The sequence below is a fragment of the Micrasema longulum genome, unplaced genomic scaffold (assembly GCF_059751315.1).
Source record: "Micrasema longulum isolate JH-2025_06_02 unplaced genomic scaffold, ASM5975131v1 h1tg002111l, whole genome shotgun sequence".
Lineage (NCBI taxonomy): Eukaryota > Metazoa > Arthropoda > Insecta > Trichoptera > Brachycentridae > Micrasema > Micrasema longulum.
The window spans coordinates 20110-42509 of NW_028279277.1; the positions used below are offsets into that span (position 1 = coordinate 20110).

Sequence of the window (22400 nt, forward strand, 5' to 3'; positions counted from 1 at the left end):
TTACAAAAAATAATATAAACATTTTTCATTCATACTCTGTTGTTCAAAATACTATTTTTTACATCTTTTGGAGATATTCTGAATCAGGTAGAAGAATTTGTGTACCTGGAAAGTATGTTTACTAGGGACGGAAAGGCCGATAAAGATATTGAAAGGAGGGTGAGTGCCGGGAACAGGGTGAACGGTGCACTAAAATCTACTTTGGCAAACAAATGTTTATCGCAGGAGGCTAAACTAGCAGTTCACAACGGAGTTCTAGTTCCGACTCTAATGTATGGGAGCGAAGTGTGGAATTGGAAAAATAATGATGAAAGTAGGTTGAATGCTGTCGAAATGCGATCCCTCAGGCGAATGTGTGGTAAAACGATGTATGATAGGTGCACAAATGTCGAGATCCGCGAAGTGTGTAAGGCTGAGACATGCATTATCGACAGAATCAAGAAAGGGGTGCTGCGTTGGTTTGGACATGTAGAGCGAATGGACAGCGAAAGAACGACTAAAAGGATTTACGATGCAAATGTTGATGGATGTAGAAAACGAGGAAGACCGAGAAAGACATGGCACGATCAAGTCCATCAAATACTTGAAGATGGACATGTCAAAAGTAGGAATAATCGGCGTGCGTGCATAAGAAGATGTATGAATGTAGAGGAAGCGAGGTCTGTATGCCAAGATAGAGTGTTATGGCGTTCTATCCTAACTGCCTACCCCTACGGCGAACGGCGTGATGGTTTGTTGTTGTTGTTGTTACATCTTTTGAAAAGTTTGTCTGAGTCTTTTGTTTAGTTTTGTCTGGTAGTTTATTGTATGATTTTAGTCCCAGGTTCATTAGTCTCGATTGTCCTTTTCTTGTTTTAGAAAGTTGTATATGGTATTTGTCTGATATTCTCGTATTGTGTCCTTGTGACTACAATTGTTTACAAGTTTTAGTTCTTCGTCTACAATTACATCAGTGGCTAATTTATGGATAAATTTTAATGATTCTAGTTGAAAGAGTTCAGGTATATTTAATCGCTTGGTTTGTTTAAAAAGTTCTCTAGTTGCTGTTAGATAGGGAAGGTCATATACTAACTTTAATATTTTATTTTGTTGTCTTTGTAGTCTGTTTATATCATTTTGATATCCTGTTCCCCATACTAGTTGCGTATAACATATTTTAGTTTTTACATAGGCTTCATACATTAGATTTTTTACCGTTTTTGGAACAAAGTTTTTGATTTTTAAAAGACTCGATAATGTCGCCACTTTGCTAATTAAATTGTTGATATGAATTGTCCGTGTCAATTGTCTGTCTATTGTTAGTCCTAAGTATTTAACATGTTCAATTTCAGTAAGTCGTTCTTTATTTACAATCGGGTTGTGGTCCCGTGGCTAGTGTCTCGGACTCACAGACCAAATGTCCGTGGTTCGAATCCCACTCTACCCCAACTTGATTCCATTTTCTAATAGTGAGTTATTTACAACTCGTTGAAAATGGCCCTCAAAATGAAATATTTGGGTAAATCATAAGAACGCAAATATTTATTTTTCCTTAAAAAAAATAAAAATAATACTTATCCCATATATTTAAAAATAAATTATAAATGTATTTAATAAATACAGTTTAAATTTGACTGTAGCAAGAGGTGAAATTAGCAGTCACAACGGATCTCAACACTTGTACATCGATCGTACATAGTTTTGTCACACATTCGCCTGAGAGAGCATGTGTCAGGGTAAACGGAACATACACATCGTGGTTTGACATTCATAAAGGAGTGAAGCAGGGATGTGTGATGTCACCATGGCTGTTCAACGTGTATATCGATAACTGCATGCAAGAACTGAAAGGCTTAAGAATGGGAGCAAAAATGGGTGATTTAAATGACAATGAGGAATTCCAGCCCAGCCCGGAATTAAATTTTAAAAATGTTTTCGTGTACACGTAAATATTTTAAAATTTTGGAGTAGGATGAAATATCTCAAAAACGCACGCAAAAATAAATAAAAAATGTTAAAAATAGTATTCATTTTAAAATCGTAAATAATGACGTCACTCCTTACATCTACGTGTAGTATTTCCGGTTTCCGCTTTAAAGCCCTTGCAACGTTTTGACCATAGAAAAAAAGAGTGTAATTTGTATAATTTGACATTTCAACCAGAGATTATGTCAACTTTCTAGATTTTTCTAAATCGAAACGTTCGTAAAACAACCATAACATAGAAATGAGGAAATTACGATCAACTAAATGAAGTAATCAAAGCAATATTCCATAGATTCTTGTCAGGTCAGTGAAAGTAAGAACGCCAACCGTTTCATGACATCACTACTGAAAAGTGACACACTGATTACAGTCATTAGGCGCGGTATTTGATAAATGTAACTTTAAAAAATCATATCTTTGTAAATAACGCACAAAAAAATAATTATTTTTTTTGCTTAGTCAAATAGTACGCTAATAGAAAAAAATAATTAGAAAACAGTAGAATTCCTCATTGTAATCCATCTTACATAATTGTATCTGTCCGCATCTGCTCGTCCTATAATCATCTGCCCGCATCTGAACACCTTTACATCATTTGACCGCCGCGCTGATTGTCTTTTGTATGCTGACGATGCCGCGCTTCTTGCTAACAACAAAGAGGAACTGCAATTCTTGTTAACAAAGGTCTGCGCTGTATGCGAGGGAAGCCATTTGCTGATGAATGTCGATAAATCCAATGTGATGGTTTTTTAAAGAAATTAAAGTATGATTAAATGTGAAATCACTGTGAATGGTTATACTAAAACAAGTAGAGGAGTTTGTGTAGCTGGGAAGTATGTTTACTAGGGGTGTAATGACTGAGAAAGATATTGAAAGGAAGGTGAGTGCCGGAAACAGAGTGAAAGGTGCTCTTAAATCAACCTTGGCAAATAAACGTTTTTCGCAAGAGGCAAAATTATCAGTTCACTACGGAGTCCTGGTCTCGACCCTGATGTATGCGGGCGAAGTATGGACCTGGAAAAACATGGTTAAAAGCGGGCTGAATGCTGTCTAAATGCGATCTCTCGGGCGTATGCGTGGTAAAACTATGTACGACAGATGCACAAATGTCGAGATCCATACATTACGTAAGGCTGAGACAACCGCTATCGACAAAATCGAGAAAGGAGCTCTGCGCCGGTTCGGACATGTGGAGCGAATGGACAGCGAAAGAACGGCCAAGAATATTTACAATGCGAATGTTGATGGATGCAGAAATAGAGGAAGACCGAGAAAGACATGGCGTGACCAAATCCAACAAACACTTGAAGATGGACATGTCGAAAGTCGGAATAATCGGCGCGCGTGCATGAGATGTATGAATGTAGAGGAAGCGAGATCTGTATGCAAATATAGAGTAATGTGGCGTTCTATTCTCTGCCTACCCTTACGGGGAAACGGGGTGATGGTGTGTTTTTTTTTGTTCAGTTTAAATTCGTTTACAAAATGTCTCTTGATATAAATAATGATTTTTTATAACAAATACTAACTCGCCAGTTCGTCGGTACTAAATTATATTCTCACACTTTTTTTAAAAAAAGCATCCAATTCCATTTTCTTTGATTGTTGCTTCCTTTCTTGCAGAATCGTAGCGTAAACTACAAATATTTTTATCTTCTTTTGATTTTAATAATAAAAAAAATAAAAAATATAATCGTACAGTTTTATTTTTATTAAAAACAAAACGAAAACTAATTCGGAAACACTTACACACACAATAGGCTGGTCGCGTACACGGTAATAGAATAAAACAACGTGTAAAAGTGTGTCTGCTATTAGAATCGCGGCGCCTACTGTCGTTTGGTGCGGCCGAACCGGGGAATCCCACGCCGACACAAACCGGCGTAGTTGAAAATCGACGTAAATCGAACCGGCGCAAAACTCCGTTTACCTGTACACTCATAAAATCCCATCAGGTTCATCCAAGTCATTATTTTTTTTGTATTTTAAAACAAAAGTTATAGTTTCAATAAATACATCAACAAAATGTTTTATTTATATTTTATTTTTACATCATTTACCATTCAAGACATCAAATATAATTTGTGATTTTTCTATCATGCATTTATGTAGTTTTTCACTTGGGGTCCGTGGGCAAGTTTTGACTATGAAAAGAGGTCCGTGGGTCAAGAGTTTGAGAACCACTGGTCTAGGTCAATCATGTCGCGTTTTCGTGAAGGCGTATTTTTTAACAATTTTATTTTTAAAAATATGAATGAGAACTTTTTTCCATAATATCTCAGAGTAATAATGCGCCAAGCTATAGAGGAGCCCAAACGTAGGAAAACCATTCTACTACTATTGGGTATTAAGTTAGCTACAGTTCGCAGCAAAACTCAGGTCGAGAATTGCCAAATGGATATTAATTTGCATTGTAAATACTTTTAAATATGTACCCGTGTATTTATTATTGCAGGGTTATTCCAATTCCTTTTTCTATAATTTATTTTATAAAACTGTAAATACATGTGTGTGTTTATTTATTTATATTTATTTATTCATTTTATTCACAATATACTTATGTTACATTTATTGAAACATAAATTTCAACTCCATGGAACCGAAGTGCTGTGTTGAGTTTGTCTGTTTGTCCGTCACATCTCCGAAACGGCGAGTCGTAGCGGCCTGAAATTTGGACACGTCATTTTAGATGCGATTTCAAGGTTAACGTTGCTATTTTCCAGTAAAACTTGAATCGACCTCTACTCGATAAAGACACAAACTTTATGGATGCCTAGTGCGGCCCCGACATATTGCCCTTAATCAACTGTCATTATCAACAGTAAACATACTTTAATTCACAAATTTATCCACTAAATTGAGAAAAAATAGTATCTGGAATAAATATGTTGATATAAGGAAAGTTTTTAAGCAACAAAATACACGTGTCGGGACAATAAATGCCAAAAATCAATGTAAATCATGGGAAAATATTCGAAATCAATTCCCTGTGAAAACTGACTCCTTTAACAGCTTTGACGCTCCTACTGCTGCAACCAAACATACTGCAATTCACCATAGTGGATTTTTATTTATTATAACGTAAATATCCAAGTTATTTACGAACAAAGCCAAGCACAGCGACAAAAGCATCCGATAGAATCGTTATGCGTATGTTGTCAAACAAAACAAAATGGCTGCCAATTTGTTGCTAACCAACATTGCTTGCGTTCTATGAAACAGTGATAGGGCTTCTCTATAGGTTGACGCATTATTATTCTGAGCATAATATCCATATTGATTTTTAAAAAAAAGAACAACTTTTCATTATCCATTTCACATATTTTTATCGGAATTCGTATTATGTGATATTTTCTTATTGTATTATGAAAAAAGATATTTCACGTTCGACCCTTTTTAAGGTCCTCAATAATGGTAGACGAACACGTTAACCACTACACTACACTATACTTTTAATTACATATGTACAAAACATAACACAATTTACAATATTAAAAAAAATAAGAATATTTACAAATTTAGAGATCCAATTGTCCTAATTAAAACGAAATATATATATAAAGGTATTTCTAATAAAATGTTTTATGTCCAAATCTGTGTAGACTCAAGTCTAAAACCGAGATGAAGGAATTATTATGGAATGTAAAAATGTACGCATTAACGGGGCTTATAACCCGCTGTCAGCCGGTACATCCTTTCGATCGGGTGTGTATTTTCAAATAAAAAGAAAATCTAAGATTTATTTACCAGCGTACCTACGGAATTTAAAATCGAACCAGGCGGTGGTCCCGTGGTTAGTGATCAGAGGTCCGTGGTTCGAAACCCACTCTGCGATAACTTGATTCCTATTTTCTAATAGTGAGTTCAGAGACGATGGTTTTGGAAAGGAATGAAAGTATGACTAAAAGTGAAATCGCTGTATTTGGGGGTTATACTAAAAAAGGTAGAGGAATTTGTGTATCTGGGAAGTATGTTTACTAGGGATGGAATGACAGAAAAATATTGAAAGGAGGGTCAGTGCCGGGCACAGAGTGAACGGTGCACTTAAAATCAACCTTGGCAAATAAATGTTTGTCGCAAGAGGCAAAATTAGCAGTTCACAGTGGAGTCCCGGTCTTGACCCTGATGTATGAGAGCGAAGTATGGACTTGAAAAAACAGGGATGAAAGTAGGCTGAATGTTGTCGAAATGCGATCTCTCCGGCGAATGTGTACATTATGTAAGGCTGAGATAAGCATTATCGACAAAATCAAAAATGCGCTGGTTTGGACATGTAGAGCGAATGGACGAATGTTGACGGGTGCAGAAATAGAGGAAGACCGAGAAAGACACGGCATGACCGAATCCGACAAATACTCGAAGATGGACATTAGAGTGGGCCGATGATGTATGAGGTTTTTTTATTTTTTTAGACATCAAAGTGAAAGGGGTCTAAAAAGTTGCATTTTGGATCACATTGAACGTAAATTTCATTTCAAATTTAAAAAAAAAATATTCCATACTACTTTTGGCCTCTAGAAAATTTTGTTAATTATCTATATTGATCAAATTATTTTGTGTTAGTAAAGAAATAACTTAATCACATTACAAATTCGAACGCGCTTTGAAACTACCGAAATGGAAAAAGTTTACACTCCGCGGAACTAATTCCGTCGAGCGCCTGGCTAATATTGACGAAAACAATGGCCTAAACAATGCTACCCATTTATTACAAAACAAAGTGCAACTCACGCCCTTAGATGCTTATTTAATAAGATTTAATGCACATTATAACATTTAATTGGACTGATTTTCTTACTTAAATACGAAATGACAGCCGGTTTATAAAAAAAAAATCGACTTTTTCGAAAAATTCAAGCTCTGGTTGAGGGTCAAAAATAGTATCGAATATTTTTTTGATATTTTTTGCATTCTGAGTAATCCAAAAGGCAACTTTTTAGACCCCTTTCATTTCAAAATTCGGAGAAATAAAATTATCGGCTCACCCTAATGGACATGTTAAAAGTAGGAATAATCGGCGTGCATGAGAAAATGTATGAATGTAGAGGAAGCGAGATCTGTATGCAAAGATAGAGTGATGTGGCGTTTTATCCTCTCTGCCTACCCTTACGGGAGAACGGCGTGATGGTTTGTTTAAGTTATTTACAGCTCGTTGGTACGATTATCAATCGGTGTTGTTAAATTTGTCTGTATTTTTTTCTGCTTACGTTAGTAGCGCCATAACACAAAAAATTTGGTTTCCAGATACACAATTACGATTTATTTTAATAACGATAGGAGCTAGATTACTACATGTCTTGAGGCTACAGAGTGCATGGATGACAAAAATCGAGCGTCCATACACATTTTAAAAATAAAAATATAAAGTCACATGAAGTCAAGGCATTCATAGGGCTTATGGTCTGTCATTGTTCTAAAAAAAATATGATTAAAAATCGTTCAGAATCTCACGCGCATGGGTAACGTTTCATTGCCCGCAAATATAAGAATTTAATAAACATGGGCGAATGTCACACAGTGCTTAAAGATGTGTCAATATTTCTTGAAATAGAACCAGTCAATAATGAGCTACATGAGTATATTCTCTTCTTAAATTAAATTCTTCATCTCTGTTGAAATACGCGTCCGAATATTCAATGGTCAATTTAAATGTGTTAGCACGCTTTATTTGATAACTTTCTGTCACGCACACATAAACGCAGGCGGTTAAGGGTCAGATATTAGAAACATTACTTCGAGTCATTTCAACAGAAGCAATATTACTATCAAAAATCTCTTTCTTGTCATGCTCCGTGCGCCTGTTACAGAAATTTCATTAAAAAATCCTTTCATAACCTCAGATAAAATAAGTTAAAAATAATCAGCATTAAAACCTCTTCAAAGTAAATAAATTTTTAACTGTGATTCAATCAAACCTTGGGAAAATTTTGGAACACTGGAGCCGCCCGTCTCCATACAAATTTATAGTTGAGTTTTGACACACGGCGCGCCGAAATAATTCTAACAATACATTCAGTTATTCGTCAGTTCGGAGGAAGTTCAGTGCTATGAAAAATTGAATATAAAAAATGTTTTCTTACACGCGGTAAAAATTCGAGCATTAAATTGTAAGGCCAATTTTCTCCAAAATGTATAAAAAATAATATTTTAAGTAAGTCCAAATGTTTGTAGACATGCTGGATCCCTCCCTAAGGAGTTATTTACATCTTAATTTGTTGCAACAAAGGGATATTTTTGGCAAGGCATTTACAGGGCTTACGACCTGTCGTTGGCTGGTTTAAGTGGCCATTCGCCATTCTGCCTACGTTTAAACATCCGCGTTTATTCGATTATTCCATCTGTTGACTTTTGCGAATTAAATTAGCTGAAACCTTTATCATGTTGGTGAGATTCATCGGGCTGAACCCATTCGCCCACTGGGCAACCAGTAACCATAAGCTCTGTAAATGCCTAGACTTCCGAATTCCCTTTTCAAAACTATTTTCCCTCTCTGTTGCAACAAATTCAGATCTAAATGAACTACTTTAAAATGTCACCGGTTCACGGAAACACGTGATCGCGACATGTTTTTTTCACGTTTAGCGCGTTTTGACGGGTACGGGGTTCTCCTTTTAAATGTCAGAAAAACTTACTTTCAAAATTACCGATGATACCAAAATATATTTTTTTGGTTCAGTTTGATCTATTAACAAATGTATGTAACATCCTCAGCAATGCTTGAGTATGTCCAAATGCTTGCAGACTGGCTGGATTTCCTCCCTAGAAAGTTATTCGTATTAAAATTTATTTCAACAGAGAGGGAAAACATTTTTGAGAAGGGAATATAAAAAAGTGAATGTTACACAGTGCGTAAAGTGGCCACTTAAACCAGCCAATGACAGGTCATAAGCCCTGTAGATGCCTAGACTTTCATATTCCCTTCTCAAAAATGTTTTCCCTCTCTGTTGAAATAAATTTTAACTTCCTCAGAGTAAAACTTTTGAAAAATAAAATGCAGCACATGGGTCTATGTAAGTACGTTAAAAACGAGTGCCTAGAGGCTAGGTTTGTGTCTTGGCCATTAATAATTCTGTACGGGGATTTCAAATCAGCTCTAGTATCTTTATGGTCCCCTGGCTGTTCGCGGCGACGACGACGTTGCTGTTCTGCCGCCAGCACACGGCGGAAACGAACTCGTTCTGCTCGTCGTTCTTCTTGTCGTGGTCGAGGAAGCCGCGCAGGGGGTCGAACTTGTAACTGAAGAGCTGCCGCTTGAGGCCCTTGTAGTAGACGTACAGCGCGTTGTTCTCCGAGCCGCAGGCGACGTAGTCGCCGTCCGTCGTCAGCCCGACGAAGTTCTTCTCGTTGACGTGCCCGTCGAACGAGCGCAGGCACTGCGGCGAGTTGATGTTCCACATCTTCAGCTGGCTGTCCGTGGACGCCGACACGATCTCCTCCGAGTTGAGGAACGTCACGTACGAGACGGCCTTGCGGTGGTCCTTGAACACGGACAGTGGCTCCTTCATGTTGCGCAGGTCGTAGTAGTGCACGCAGTGGTCGGCCGAGCCGAACGCGAGGTGGCACGAGCTCTTCGGGTTGAAGCGCACGCAGCAGACGTTGAACTTCGCCTCGAGCGTCGCGATGGAGTGGTCGACGTTCAGCGACCAGAGCTTCACGCGCGCGTCGTCGGAGCCCGACGCTATCAGCCGGATGTCGACGGCGTTGAAATTCACGCTCCAGCAGCGCTTGTCGTGCTCCTGGTACGCCTTCGTGCGCTGGCCCGTGTTCACGTCCCAGACCGTCACGGTGCCCTCGTAGTCACTCGACGCCAGGATCCCCTTGTGGTACGTGTTCCAGCTGACGCACGATATCTTGTGGCTCGACGACATCTCCACGCAAGGGTAGTGGATGTCGACCATGTCGCGCACGACGGAGTTGTAGTCGAACACTTTGATCCGCTTCGTGACGCCGGCGATCGCGAAGAACTCGTTGTCCTTGTCGAACTCGATCGTCGACACGATCGTCGAGTAGTTGATGACGTCGCTCGAGTACGAGAGCGACGCGAGCGGCCTCAGGCCTTTGAACCGCGAGAATTTGACTAGGTTTTCCCGGAACACGTCGAGTCCGGAGCAGCTGCTGACCTGCGGGATTCGCTGGTCTCCGGCGGACGCCTCTCGGCCGGCGTCGTCGCCGAGCGTCTGCTCCGGCACGCTGTCCTTTTCGCCGAAGTACAAATCGCGCGCGCGACAGCTGAAATAGCACTGGACGAAGTCGTCGAAGTGCGCGTGCATGCGCCGCTTGCGCACGGCCAGCGTGCTGTGGTGGACTTCCTGTGGCACGCCGAACGCGGCGTCGGACTGGGACGTCTCCGCGCCGCTGCGATGCAGCATGTTCGCGTCGATCGTGTCGATCAGATCGACGATCTCCTGGCGGATGGCGCAGACGTTCGCGTCGGCGCCGTCCGTCTTGACAATATCGTCGAGCGTCGGACATTTATTGTGCACGTCTTCCAGGATATTTTCCACCTCTTTCATGTCCTTCTTTATGAGGGACACCTCCTTGACCAGTCTGTTCTTCTGGTCTTCTTTCATCTGGTGCAGGTGCTTGAGGAAATCGTACAGGAGCCGGTTCTGGGCGGCACAGGACTCGGCCTCGAGCAGTCGCTTCCGCTGCGTGAGTATCTCGAGCATGACGTCGACGTCGGGCATCGTGAGGTTCTGCGACTCGGCGACGATCAGACTGCGCAAGCCGTCCGCAGAGGTCGACGCGACGCTGATCGAATCCCCCATGCCTTGCTGGCCGATGCTTTCGATGCTCATCTTCAGTTTGTACTTTGAAATCAGGTCGTTTAGTAGGAAATTCGGGAAGATCTGGTCGTGTCCGACGAGGGCGAAACCGCACTTCGGACATCTGCGATGGATTTCGATGGATTTGTAGATGCACGTGTGGCAGAACGTGTGTCCGCACCGTGTGATGTACGCCTCTTCGATAAGATCGAAGCAGACGGGGCAGAGGAAGTCGGTGTTCTTGTCTTCCATGGACCCGCCCATGCCGTTGAGCACCGGGGGGCGGCTCCTGGACGAGCGCTGGAGGCTGCCGCTCGCCGAGTGCGAGGGGGAGGCGTTCCTCGCATCGCGATTCGCCGCCATATTTAAAAAATATACACAAAATACTCACAGCGAACGAATCACACCAAAATTTATTGCTTTGAATTTAGAATATCTCGTCACTATTTTAAAACTACGATTGTCATATTGTTTCTTCCCGATCGTCGATTGTTTCAGCGTTCGTTTGTTATTATTATTTTTAATGTTTTGGTGCGTGCGATTGTGCCCCTTGTCGCGCCACTCAGCAAGGTTCAAATTAGTTTAAAGTCGCTTCCGCAAAAAGCCAGAAGTTCGATCCGCGATCTGAAACAATTACAACGGTTTTAATACAAATTCTAATTATCTATTATTAAAATAAAAATTATTAAAAGATCTAAATAATTTAATCAAATTATGTTAAACTTTACGTAATTAACACTAATTTTAAAGATTTCCACGGACGTTCGGATGCACAGTGACTTTCTTGGTCATTATGCCGTATGTCGTTCGCGTTCTTTGCACGTCCATCATCAATTGCTCAATCACAATGGCCGTTTTGACATTTAGCGATTTCAAAGGAACATCGACAAAAATTTAGTGACCCACGGAAATTTCAGTTTCGGCCAGTAAGACGAGCTTCGGTTTGGGCCAAATTTGGCCGAAACCTGTATTTATAATTATTACTAAGACGATACATGCACATGCGCATACATTATCGTTTGTTTGCCTTGATTTATTTTTTACATAGATAATTAAGTAATGGCAAACTTTTTATATGATGATTAAGTAACGGCAAAGTAATGGCAAATTTTTTTGTAAGAGGCTTTCGAGCCGTGATTGTAAAATTAAATAAATAGGTCTTAATAGGTAGAGGTCTTAAAGCATCCGCACGCACCGGACAGGCGTTTCCGTTTCTCCACACGGCCGATCTTTATCATTTTTTTAATAAGAAGAAACTATAAAACTTCTTGTCATAAACATAATATGCTTAGTCTTGAGGATCGTCGTTTGTTATTAGATATGGGGATTTTACATGACATTCTTCATAATGGACGTCTTGATAGTCCTGTTCTGGTTTCTGAGTTGGCCCTTAACGTACCTGGCTACCGCACCCGTCACACGAATCTATCTCTTTTCCATGTACCCACAGTTCGCACCAACTATGCACAGAACTCTCCTCTGATTCGCTTGACGCGTAATTATAATATATTTTTCAATAACATAGACATATTTAACTGCAGTAAACTCACTTTTAAAACCAAAATTAAAAAACTATTATTTGAAAAAAATTATGTTTCGTTATAAAAAAAAATATATATTTTTACATTATAAATTTATTTATTTTTTATTCACTCATATCAAATACACACTTACCCTGTCCTTAAACCTACCCTCATACCCATATACAATCACACACATATTCACATACCTACCAAAACCAAACTCCACTTTTTTACACACGCATCCTCACACAAAAAAAAAACTCGCACACATGCACTTCTATGAATTATATTTAATTGAACTGGATTTTTATAATTGTATTTATGTGGAAAACTGATTTGGCTTTATTTTATGTTTTTTTTTATAATGTTGTGTTTTATAATGTTATTGCTGTTGTTTTTCTTAACAAAAAAAAAAAAAAAAAAAGGACTTTCAAAAGTATTTTCGTATTTTGCGCCCATTTTTTCAACTAAGTATATCTCGTTTATTATTGGTCACATCGGATCATACGATACGGCGTTGTAACGGTGTGAGTGTACACTACAAACGCTTCTTTGACATTATTGCGCTTGGTCGGTTCGGTCGCGAACTATCGTACGTTGAGTATGACGGTCTCAAAAGAGAAAAATGCGTCGAAAGCGACCAAAAAAATTTGCGATGTACACGGGGCCGATACTCTTTCGGTCCGCGCTGCACAACAGTGGCTCGAGCGATTTCGTTCTGGTGTAGTGGAGGTGAACGATGCACCACGCTCTGGCAGGCTTGTCGTCGAAAATGTCGATAAAACCATGGAAACTATCGAGATGGACCGTCATGTTAGCAGTCGCAGCATCGCCCGGGGCCTCAATTATGATGGGAAGATAAATACGTCATACCTTCGCCTTGACGGTATAGTTGAAGATAAATTCCCTCTAGCGATTATGAAGATATACTATCAAACCCCCACCTTTAAGTTTTAGGTGGGTACATCGATATGAATCAAGGAGAAGCGTACGTCACGGTACTGTTAATCGTAATGACTCCCGAGGGGGTAAAATCCAGTTTTTTGTCTACGAACATTTCGACACACTCAAATATTGTAATAAAACCAACTGGTCCAAGAAGAAGTTTAAAAATTGGAAAAATGTCAGATGAATCTCTTCACAACAATAAAGGTTTCAGCTCTTTAACTTCTCTAAAATCAACAAATGAATCAAGAAATGTGGATGTTCAAACATAGGCAAAATGGTAAATGTTACACGTGAAAAGCAGAAAGACAACATTAACAAACGATCACGCCGTTTCTCCGTAGGGGTAGGCAGAGAGGATAGAACGCCGTAACATGAATGTTTAAAATATATATTTAAGAACCAAAATTTATTCACAGGTAATTCAAATAGATCAAGTCAAAGAAGGAATCGTGTGTTAGAAATAGCACATTGTAAAACGAGACGGGGCCAGCACAGAGACATGCATATTTTATAGGCCCAAATTTTTTTTATTATTTTTTTACTGATAATATTTCATTGATTCCAAACTTTAAAAATTTTCCTTCTTTTAAAAAACACGCACTATCCTGGATACAAACTAAAGATATGAACTCTCTTTTTCTATGATATATTTATTTGCCCTTTAATAATAAGGAATATTTTTATGTTTTTTTAAATATTTTTTATTTCCTTTTTTAATTACTATTAAAAAAAATACCATATTATCTTTTACAGAATATTTTTTTCTTTTTCTTATGTTACACAAAAATATTATAACTGCTATAAAAATATTTAAAATATTATAATATTCATTGACATTTTCTTGTATACCCACGAACAGGCCGTGCCTTTGTGGGATTTTTTGTTTCCTATTTTTACTATTAATATGTATTTCATTGTTATGTAATTATGCTTTATTTTTTTAATACTCTGTTTTATCACTTATGTTTATTGTAAAAAAAAACAAAAAAAAAATATTTGAATATATTCGAAGGTTTTAAAAAAGCGATAAAGGTTTCAGCTCTTTTGCTTTACAAAAGTCAATGGATGGAAGAGTTGAGGAAATGTGGATGTTCAAGCATGGGCAGAACGGTGAATGTTACACAGTGTGTAAAGTGGCCACTTAAACCAGCCAATGACGGGTCATAAGCCCTGTAAATGCCTAGACTTCCATATTCCCTTCTCAAAAACGTTTACCCTCTCTGTTGAAATAAATTTAAATATGAACAACTCCCTAGGGAGAAAATCCAGACAGTCTGCAAGTATTTGGACATACTCAAACAATGTAGGTTTATTATAGTTTTAAAGCTGATTTTATATATTAATGTTGCATTGCGAGCATTGTTTTAAAAAAATAAATGAACACGCCAGATACAAATGATTTTTCGTGTGTCAATATAAATAACTCCTTTGACGTTACTACAAAGTTATGTCATCTCTTTTTCTGACAACTGTCATTCTAATCATGTTACATTTTAAGGACGTTAGTTCACTAATATGGCCTTTCCTTTTTAAGCTTCGGTCTATGTATACACCGAGATATTTAATTTTATCTGCATACCTTTTGTCAATTATACACTTAGTTAATTTAAGTAGATTTTAAGACTGGTTAGATTAAGTTTTACTCATTAATGCCAATTTATTGGGGCTTACTTAAGCCTGTTGAGTGGCTTAATAAAAAAATAATCATAATTTTATATATTGCTTTAGTACGTAGCCAACTTGAACACAACTCGGTTATATGGTCACCATATTATAAAGTACATTTAAATAATATTGAAAGAGTTTAACATAAACATTTACTTAACATTTTACAACAGAGATGAAAAACATTTAAGAGAAGGTAATATAGAAGTCTAGGCATCTACAGGGCTTATGACCTGTCAATGGCTGGTTTAAGTAGCCACTTTACACACTGTGTAACATTCACCATTCTGCCTATATTTGAACATCTATATTCCTTCAATTCTTTCATCTGTCGATGTTTGTGAAGTAAAAGAGCTGAAACCTTTATTTATGCGGGTGAGATTCATCAAATTGAATTATTTCACCTACATACTAGACTAGGCAACGCCTGAAAATATTATTTTTTCAATTTCTATACTTTTTCATGGACCAGGTAATTTATCAACAATATGTTGAGTTTGTCCAAGTTTCAGCCTTAGTAAATAGCACTTAGAAGTCATTTAGAATTCAATTTAACAATTTGATCACCCTATTACAATGTTCATATTTTAAATTTAGGAAGAGTGCAACGTGAATTCCTTAGATTCGTCAATTACAAACTTAATATACCCACTGAAAATGTTGATCACGATAATTTATTATGTACACTAAATATGTCAACTCTTTGTAAAAGAAGAATTATAAATGATTTATTAAATTTATATAAAATAGCAAATGGCATATTGGAGATCCCGGAATTAACTAGTGTTATCAGCTTAAAAGTACCTGTTCAAAATACTCGGCAGCTAACGTTATTTTTTGAATCTCCTGGCAGTCATAATTATTATTACAACTCACCAATACCTAGACTACACCGACCAGCGGCCGGCGGCTAGGTAACGAGTATGGTGAAGTTGATATATTTCCTCTGTCTTTATATAAATATAGGTTAAGTATTCAAAAGGTTATAAATTAATTTGTATAAAATATCTTAATATTGTTCTTTATTTACTATTTTTTTTCTCATGCATCTCTATAATAATGTATAAACTTATATGTATGTATATGTATGTGCATGTATGTGTATGTATATACATATGTACATGCATGTATGTATATGTGTGTGTGTATGTGTGCATATACATGTTTATGTATGTGAGTATGTTTTCATATGTAAATTTATTAAATATTTTTATATGTACCCATATACCTATGTTGGTACATTTCCTTATTTTTACTTATTATTGTATCTTTTAGTTTTTCTTATGTTATCTTTAATTTTAACTAAATTTACATACTTATGTTTCACTGCTGCACTTGAATGTAATTTCTAATATATGTAAAAGCCCGTAGGGCGTGTAAATTAATAAATAAATAAATAAATCTATGGCCTGTGGCATTACCGACATTAAAATGAATGCATTACTCGTAAACTTCTGTGACAAAATTTATTACCAACTTACGAAACGATCGTTTTCGAAAGACCTTATTTTCGAAATAAGAAGATTGAATAAAAACATTCATTATAAGGGTTTATATAAACACTAGGAGAATCTTTAAAAAAAAAAATATTTGTAGAGTAGGTTAAATCCAATATTCCTCCCGAGTGATAATACTAATTAATAGGTTAAAGTGTAGGCGCATACTCAAAATTTTGGGATACAATTAATAATTGAATAGACGACTCACATTTCTAAGTACTGGGTTAGCTTTCCACATGTGTTTTCGTTGAATCTCTTGGCCTCTTCGGAAAATTTAATTTCATCGCAATTTTTCTCACAGTGGGCGCCCAAAACGAGACCTTTCTGAAAAAGAGATACAAAATTACAAGCAACTATACTATTGCCACATTGCAACAGAGATGAAGAACATTTTATAGAAGGGAGTATATGGAAGTCAAGGCATCTACAGGGTGAGATTAGTCTGATTGAATTATTTCATCGATAAATTCACCCGGTCCAAGATGTATAAAAATTGAAAAATATTTTGGGAATGCAAAAATAATATTATATTTAAAATATTTAAAGCATTAACTTTGTGGTCAATCAAACATTTTACTAAATTTTAATTTATTTCAACAGAGAGGGAAAACATTTTTGAGGAGGTAATATGGAAGTCTAGGCATTTACAGGGCTTATGACCTGTCATTGGCTGGTTTAAGTGGCCATTTTACACACTGTGTAACATTCACCATTCTGCCCATGCTTGAACATCCACATTTCCTCAACTCTTCCATCCGTTGACTTTTGTAAAGCAAAAGAGCTACTACTACTACTACTACCATCACGCCATTTCTCCGTAGGGGTAGGCAGAGAGAATGGACCGCCACACACGTCTATCCTGGCATACAACCCTAGCCTCTTCCACATTCATACATCTTGTCATACATGCCCTTCGGTTCTGTCTGCTTTTGACATGACCAGACTTAAGATTTTGGTTTATCTGATCATGCCACGTCTTCCTCGGTCGTCCTCGTCTAACGTTGCCGTTCATTTTTGCCATATATACTTGTTTTACCATTCTCTCGTCGTCCATTCGTTCTACGTGACCGAACTATCTCAGAGACCCTTTCTTAATCTTATCAATTATGCTTGTCTCAGATTTACACTCTCGCCTGATTTCATCATTCGTAACCCTGTCATACATTGATTTCCCGCACATTCGTCTAAGAGATCGCATTTCAACCGCGTTCACTCGGCTTTCATCCTTCCTCTGCCATTTCCATGTTTCACTTCCATACATAAGTGAGTCCTATCGCTTTTTTGAAACCTTCGGATATATTCAAATATATATTTTTTAGTTTTTTTTTACAATAAACATAAGAGGTAAAACATAGTATCAAAAAAATAATATTGTTTTCTTATTATAAATCGCTTTTTTAATTTCTAAGTTGTCTAATTTTAATATTTTATTTTCAACATGAAGTACTTTTAATCCAGTGTCTTTATTGAAGTTATGATTATTTTCTATTCAATATAAACTTTATAAAATAATTAATAATTTAAGAATGTTCATTATTTATTTATTTCTTTATTTATTTATTTACTTATTATATATACGGCCTAAGCCAATTACAACAGTTACATGAAGAGGAACTGCAATCCTTGGTTACAAAGGTTTACGAAGTGTGCAAGGAGAGTGATTTGCTAATGAATGTGCAAAAGTCGAACGTCGTGGTCTTTGAAAGAAATGTAACTATGACTGAATGTAAGATTGTAGTAAATGGAGATAGTTTGAAACAGGTCGAAGAATTTGTATATCTGGGTAGTATGTTACTATACTAGAGATGGAAATATGGACGAGGATATTGAAAGGAGGGTTAGTGCCGGTAACAGAGTTAATGGTGCCTTAAAGTCTGTCATAGCAAATAAGTGTCTATCGCAAGAGGCTAAATTAGCAGTCCATAATGGAGTTCTGGTACCGACCCTAATGTATGGAAGCGAAGCATGGAGTTGGAAAAAAAGGGACGAAAGTAGACTGAATGCTGTTGAAATGCGACCCCTCAGGCGAATGTGCGGAAAAACAATGTATGATAGGTGCCCTAATGTCGAAATTAGAGCAGAATGCAAGGCTGAGTTAAACATTATCGACAAAATTAAGAAAGGTCTTTTGCGATGGTTCGGTCATGTGGAGCGAATGAATGATGAAAGAACGGCTAAAAAGATTTATGATGCGAATGTGTCTGGTTGTAGAAGTCGAGGAAGGCCGAGAAAGACATGGCATGATCAAGTACAACAAATTCTTGAAAGTGGTCATGTGAAAAGTCGGAATAATCGACGTGCGTGCATGAGAAGATGTATGAATGTGAAGGAAGCAAAGGAAGTGTGCCAGGACAGAGTGGTGTGGCGTTCTATCCTCTCTGCCTACCCCTCCGGGGAAATGGCGTGATGGTTAGTTAGTTAGTTAGTTACATGAAGAAACATAAATGCAAGAAACTGAACAAAAAGAACATAAAACTATTTAGCAAAGACAAACAAGGGCAAAACAATAATTGTATACAATATATTAAAAAAAACGAAAGACCTAAGACTTTGAGCTAAACCATGCCAATCCAACTTCATCCCACACTGTTTAGTTGCGAAGAGATCTATGAAAAGCCGGAAGATCTATCCCAAAGAATTCCAAGTCGTGTGATGAATTGACTAATCTAAACATTCTGGACATTGGGGCATAAAAACCAAAGTTGCTCTTAGAAGACTTTATAAATAGCAGGTGTTGACTTCTGGTGACACGGTTGGGAACATGAAAAGAAATTGATCGCAACAGAGATGGGACATCACTTAAAGCATTAAGTATTTTGAAAATGCATATAAGGTCCATCTCAGTTCTACGTCTCTCCAATGAAGACAGATTAAGAGATTGCTCTATTTCAAAATGGGAATAATTACCCCTTTGTAATCCGAGCAACCATGCCACTTTTCTTAGAAAACGGTGATGGACAGACTCGATATGGTCAATATGAGTCCTGTAGAATGGAGACCAAATAGGAGAAGCGTATTCTAGACGGGGTCGAACTAGTGAGCACTAAAGAGTTTTGATGGTATTAATATTTTTGAAGTCATTGTTCATTATGATCGCTCAAATGCTTGATTTAGGCACGTCGATAGTTATTTGTGATTGATCTACTGATCATTCGCGACCCTGTCATGCGTTGATTTATCGCCTTTTGACTACGTTCACTCTGATTTCATTCTTCCTCTACCAGCTCCGCGTTCCACTTCCATACGCAAGTGTCGAGACGAGAACTCCGTTATGCACTGCAAGTCTAGTTTCGGTTGACATATTTTTTTGTTCATTTTGTTCCCCGCATTCACTCTCCTTTCAGATACACTGCAATATTTCCTTCTCAATTGTACCTTCGTCTCTCTGAGATAGCTGTATGGATCATAAACACAGTTTAATTGTCAGAATTACCTTATTTGAAGCGGCACTGTACAATCTACTCGTCAAATGAACACTTCGACATTTTTTTAACATTGACGACACAGAATACGTTAGGGCAGCCATTTTGTGCACAGTTCCTTGTTTTCAAATGGATTTGCAAATTTCCCAAGCCATAACAAGAAAACTTTAAGTAATTAAGTCAAAATTGGACCAGAAAATGAGATTAAAAACTATATAAACCTCGCGAAGTCTCGCGTATTTTGCATAGATTTGTGAAATTAAAAATCAAAAACATCTATGGATTGTAGTTCTCATAGTGACCGACTGTCGTATGAGCTAATAATCGAATCATTCGGTTATTCAGACATTTGAATAACTCAATACGAATTTGGTAGGTAAGTATCCAAAATAAAACACTTTTATTGGATTTAATTCTAGTTTTTTTTAAAAAATATATTTTTGGTTATTTATCATTTTTTATAATGGAAAAAATATTAATATACACATATAAACATATATACTGAGTACATTTTACTAGGTACATTAGGGTATGTTGGGAAAGCATTGCAATATTTAAAATATTTGCAGGGGTGCAGCTTTAAAATTAATATCATAACTATGTTAATCGGGAATGAATTAAAACGATAACATTTTACGAAATAATTTTATAAAATCTGAATATATTTCTGCGTTAGTTGGCGTTGAACATATCTTTGTTATATAATTCATTTATTTATTTACGGACATTGTCCATGTATACAATTTATACGGTTTAAATATTACAATAAAACAATAGTTTAAAACCTTTAAAAAAAAGAAAAGAAGCATTGACAAACATAAGGGACATCGAGACAAGATCTGGACTATTTATTTAGTGCTCGTTTGAATCTTTGTAAACTTAAACCAAAAAAGTCCATATCTTGTCTCGAGTCATTGGAGAATTAAGGCCATAGTTTGTTCTATGCTCATCGATGAACAGTAAATTATTCTTTCTAAATCTGCAAGTCGGAATATTGAATTTTACTTGTCCCAGTAATAATGGATATTATGTTAATGAAGCCAAGTAATTAATGATACTTATATTTACGCACTAAATTATTGTTCATATATATTCATAATACATGAAAGTTATATGATATAAATATGAAATTCATTTAATTCATAATTTAATTAAACTTAATTTTAAGTATTTTGCAAAATTCAATTTCAAAAATTCGTTTCATTTTAAACTTTGTTTGATGTTCAAACGTGTATTTTGGAAAGTATCGGTCCGAAGAAAAAAAAAATTGACGATTTTTCAGTAAATTTTATGTTCTCAGACTTTCAAATTTTTAAAAAATAAATTCTACAGGGACGTAATTATGAGCAAAAAATATGTATTTTTAATCATGGCATGAGCGATGGTCGTTCAAGGTCACTAACTTAAGATTTTACCAAGGGCCCATGTCCACCGATCCTGTTAAGTTTCAAAATACAATAACCTTTTAAATAAAAAAACAGTGAAAAAAGTGCAACGTTTAGAATAAATCCTTAGCATGTGGTGACAAAGAACATTGTTTTTCTCAAATTAAAAAAGTTAAAATTAAATTTACATCTTTATATAATCACTTTGTAAAGCGCCTATGAGGTATTATATTACAAAAATGGCGCTTTATACGTTATTCATACTTATAACAATAATAATACCAAATGAGCTTGAATGTCCCATACTTATAATAAATCTCGACAACCACCCGATGGATCTAAATTTGGTTTTCACTGTAACGTAACGTGCCCTAAAACTAAGCTACTCGTATTTGTTATATCTTCGAAAAATAAAAATCAGTGCGCCATTTTTATTTGTTACCGAAAATTACCGTAAAATACTGAAAAATACCATATTTTATCAAAATCAGGTAAAATTCCCGTAAAATACACAAGTACACATTTTATACATATATTTCTACTAAAATATAGAAACCATTGTATAAATTCCATTATACAAAATATAAATTTTTCGTATAGTTTCTTTGAGTTTAATATTCATTTGCCGATTAGGGGCCGCATTATAAATTTAACTCCGTTACTCTAGAGTTCTAAAGAGATAGCAATGCAACACAGTTTAGTTTAAAAAATCCAAGTCCTCAAAATTTTCTTGACATATGTGTTTACCCTTTTTACTGCTGCCCACCGACTTAATTTTAATGCTTAGAGTAAAACTTATAAAAATGACCTTTTTGTTCATATATGTATTAATATTTACCTGAATATTTATTTTTAGAAATGAGCTACGAGAATGTGTTTTAAAAATATTATTACAAAAAAAATATTCACCTCTCAATTTATTTTTAAAATAAGCCAAGGGATTTCAATTATTATAATTATTGTTTTCTGACAAAATTTCTATAATTATTCATCGCTGGAATTGGAACTTCATGTCTGTTGCGGTACAAATAATTATTTGTGATAAAACGAAAAAAAAGTTTACTTTATATCTACCCACACATGAGTAAATAAATATCAAAGGTAATCAATTAATTCCAAGTAAAATTCACCACAGTTTGATCAGTTCGAACGCGACCCACGCTTTGAGAACGCGCGGAATCAAGCATTTATTTCTGCGTCAAGTTGGCGGCGCCGACCGCGCCAACTT

General features: G+C 36.5%; 2 protein-coding genes and 1 long non-coding RNA gene across 3 annotated transcripts in view; all 3 read right to left on the reverse strand.

Annotated features, from left to right (window-relative positions):
• The window catches only part of LOC148272997 (cytosol aminopeptidase-like), a gene marked incomplete at its 3' end in the record, with an annotated part of 39974 nt that extends 19940 nt beyond the window's left edge, over nucleotides 1-20034 (reverse strand). The window contains exons 1-2 of the mRNA XM_088239279.1: nucleotides 19799-20034; nucleotides 16574-16689 (exon numbers count right to left, since the gene is read on the reverse strand). Of these exons, the coding sequence (XP_088095405.1) occupies nucleotides 16574-16689; nucleotides 19799-19891 (209 nt within the window). The remainder of the gene's footprint in view (nucleotides 1-16573; nucleotides 16690-19798) is intronic.
• LOC148272999 (uncharacterized) lies at nucleotides 4511-7124 on the reverse strand. The gene is made up of 2 exons (XR_015824716.1): nucleotides 6237-7124; nucleotides 4511-6162 (listed from the first exon to the last, which is right to left on the reverse strand). It is a non-coding gene; the product is annotated as an uncharacterized LOC148272999 (long non-coding RNA).
• Nucleotides 8908-11213, reverse strand: LOC148273000 (E3 ubiquitin-protein ligase COP1-like). The gene has a single exon (XM_088239280.1). The coding sequence runs from the start codon at nucleotides 11091-11093 to the stop codon at nucleotides 9048-9050; it is 2046 nt and encodes a 681-aa protein (XP_088095406.1). The 5' UTR covers nucleotides 11094-11213; the 3' UTR covers nucleotides 8908-9047.
• Nucleotides 20035-22400: the final 2366 nt, after the last annotated feature.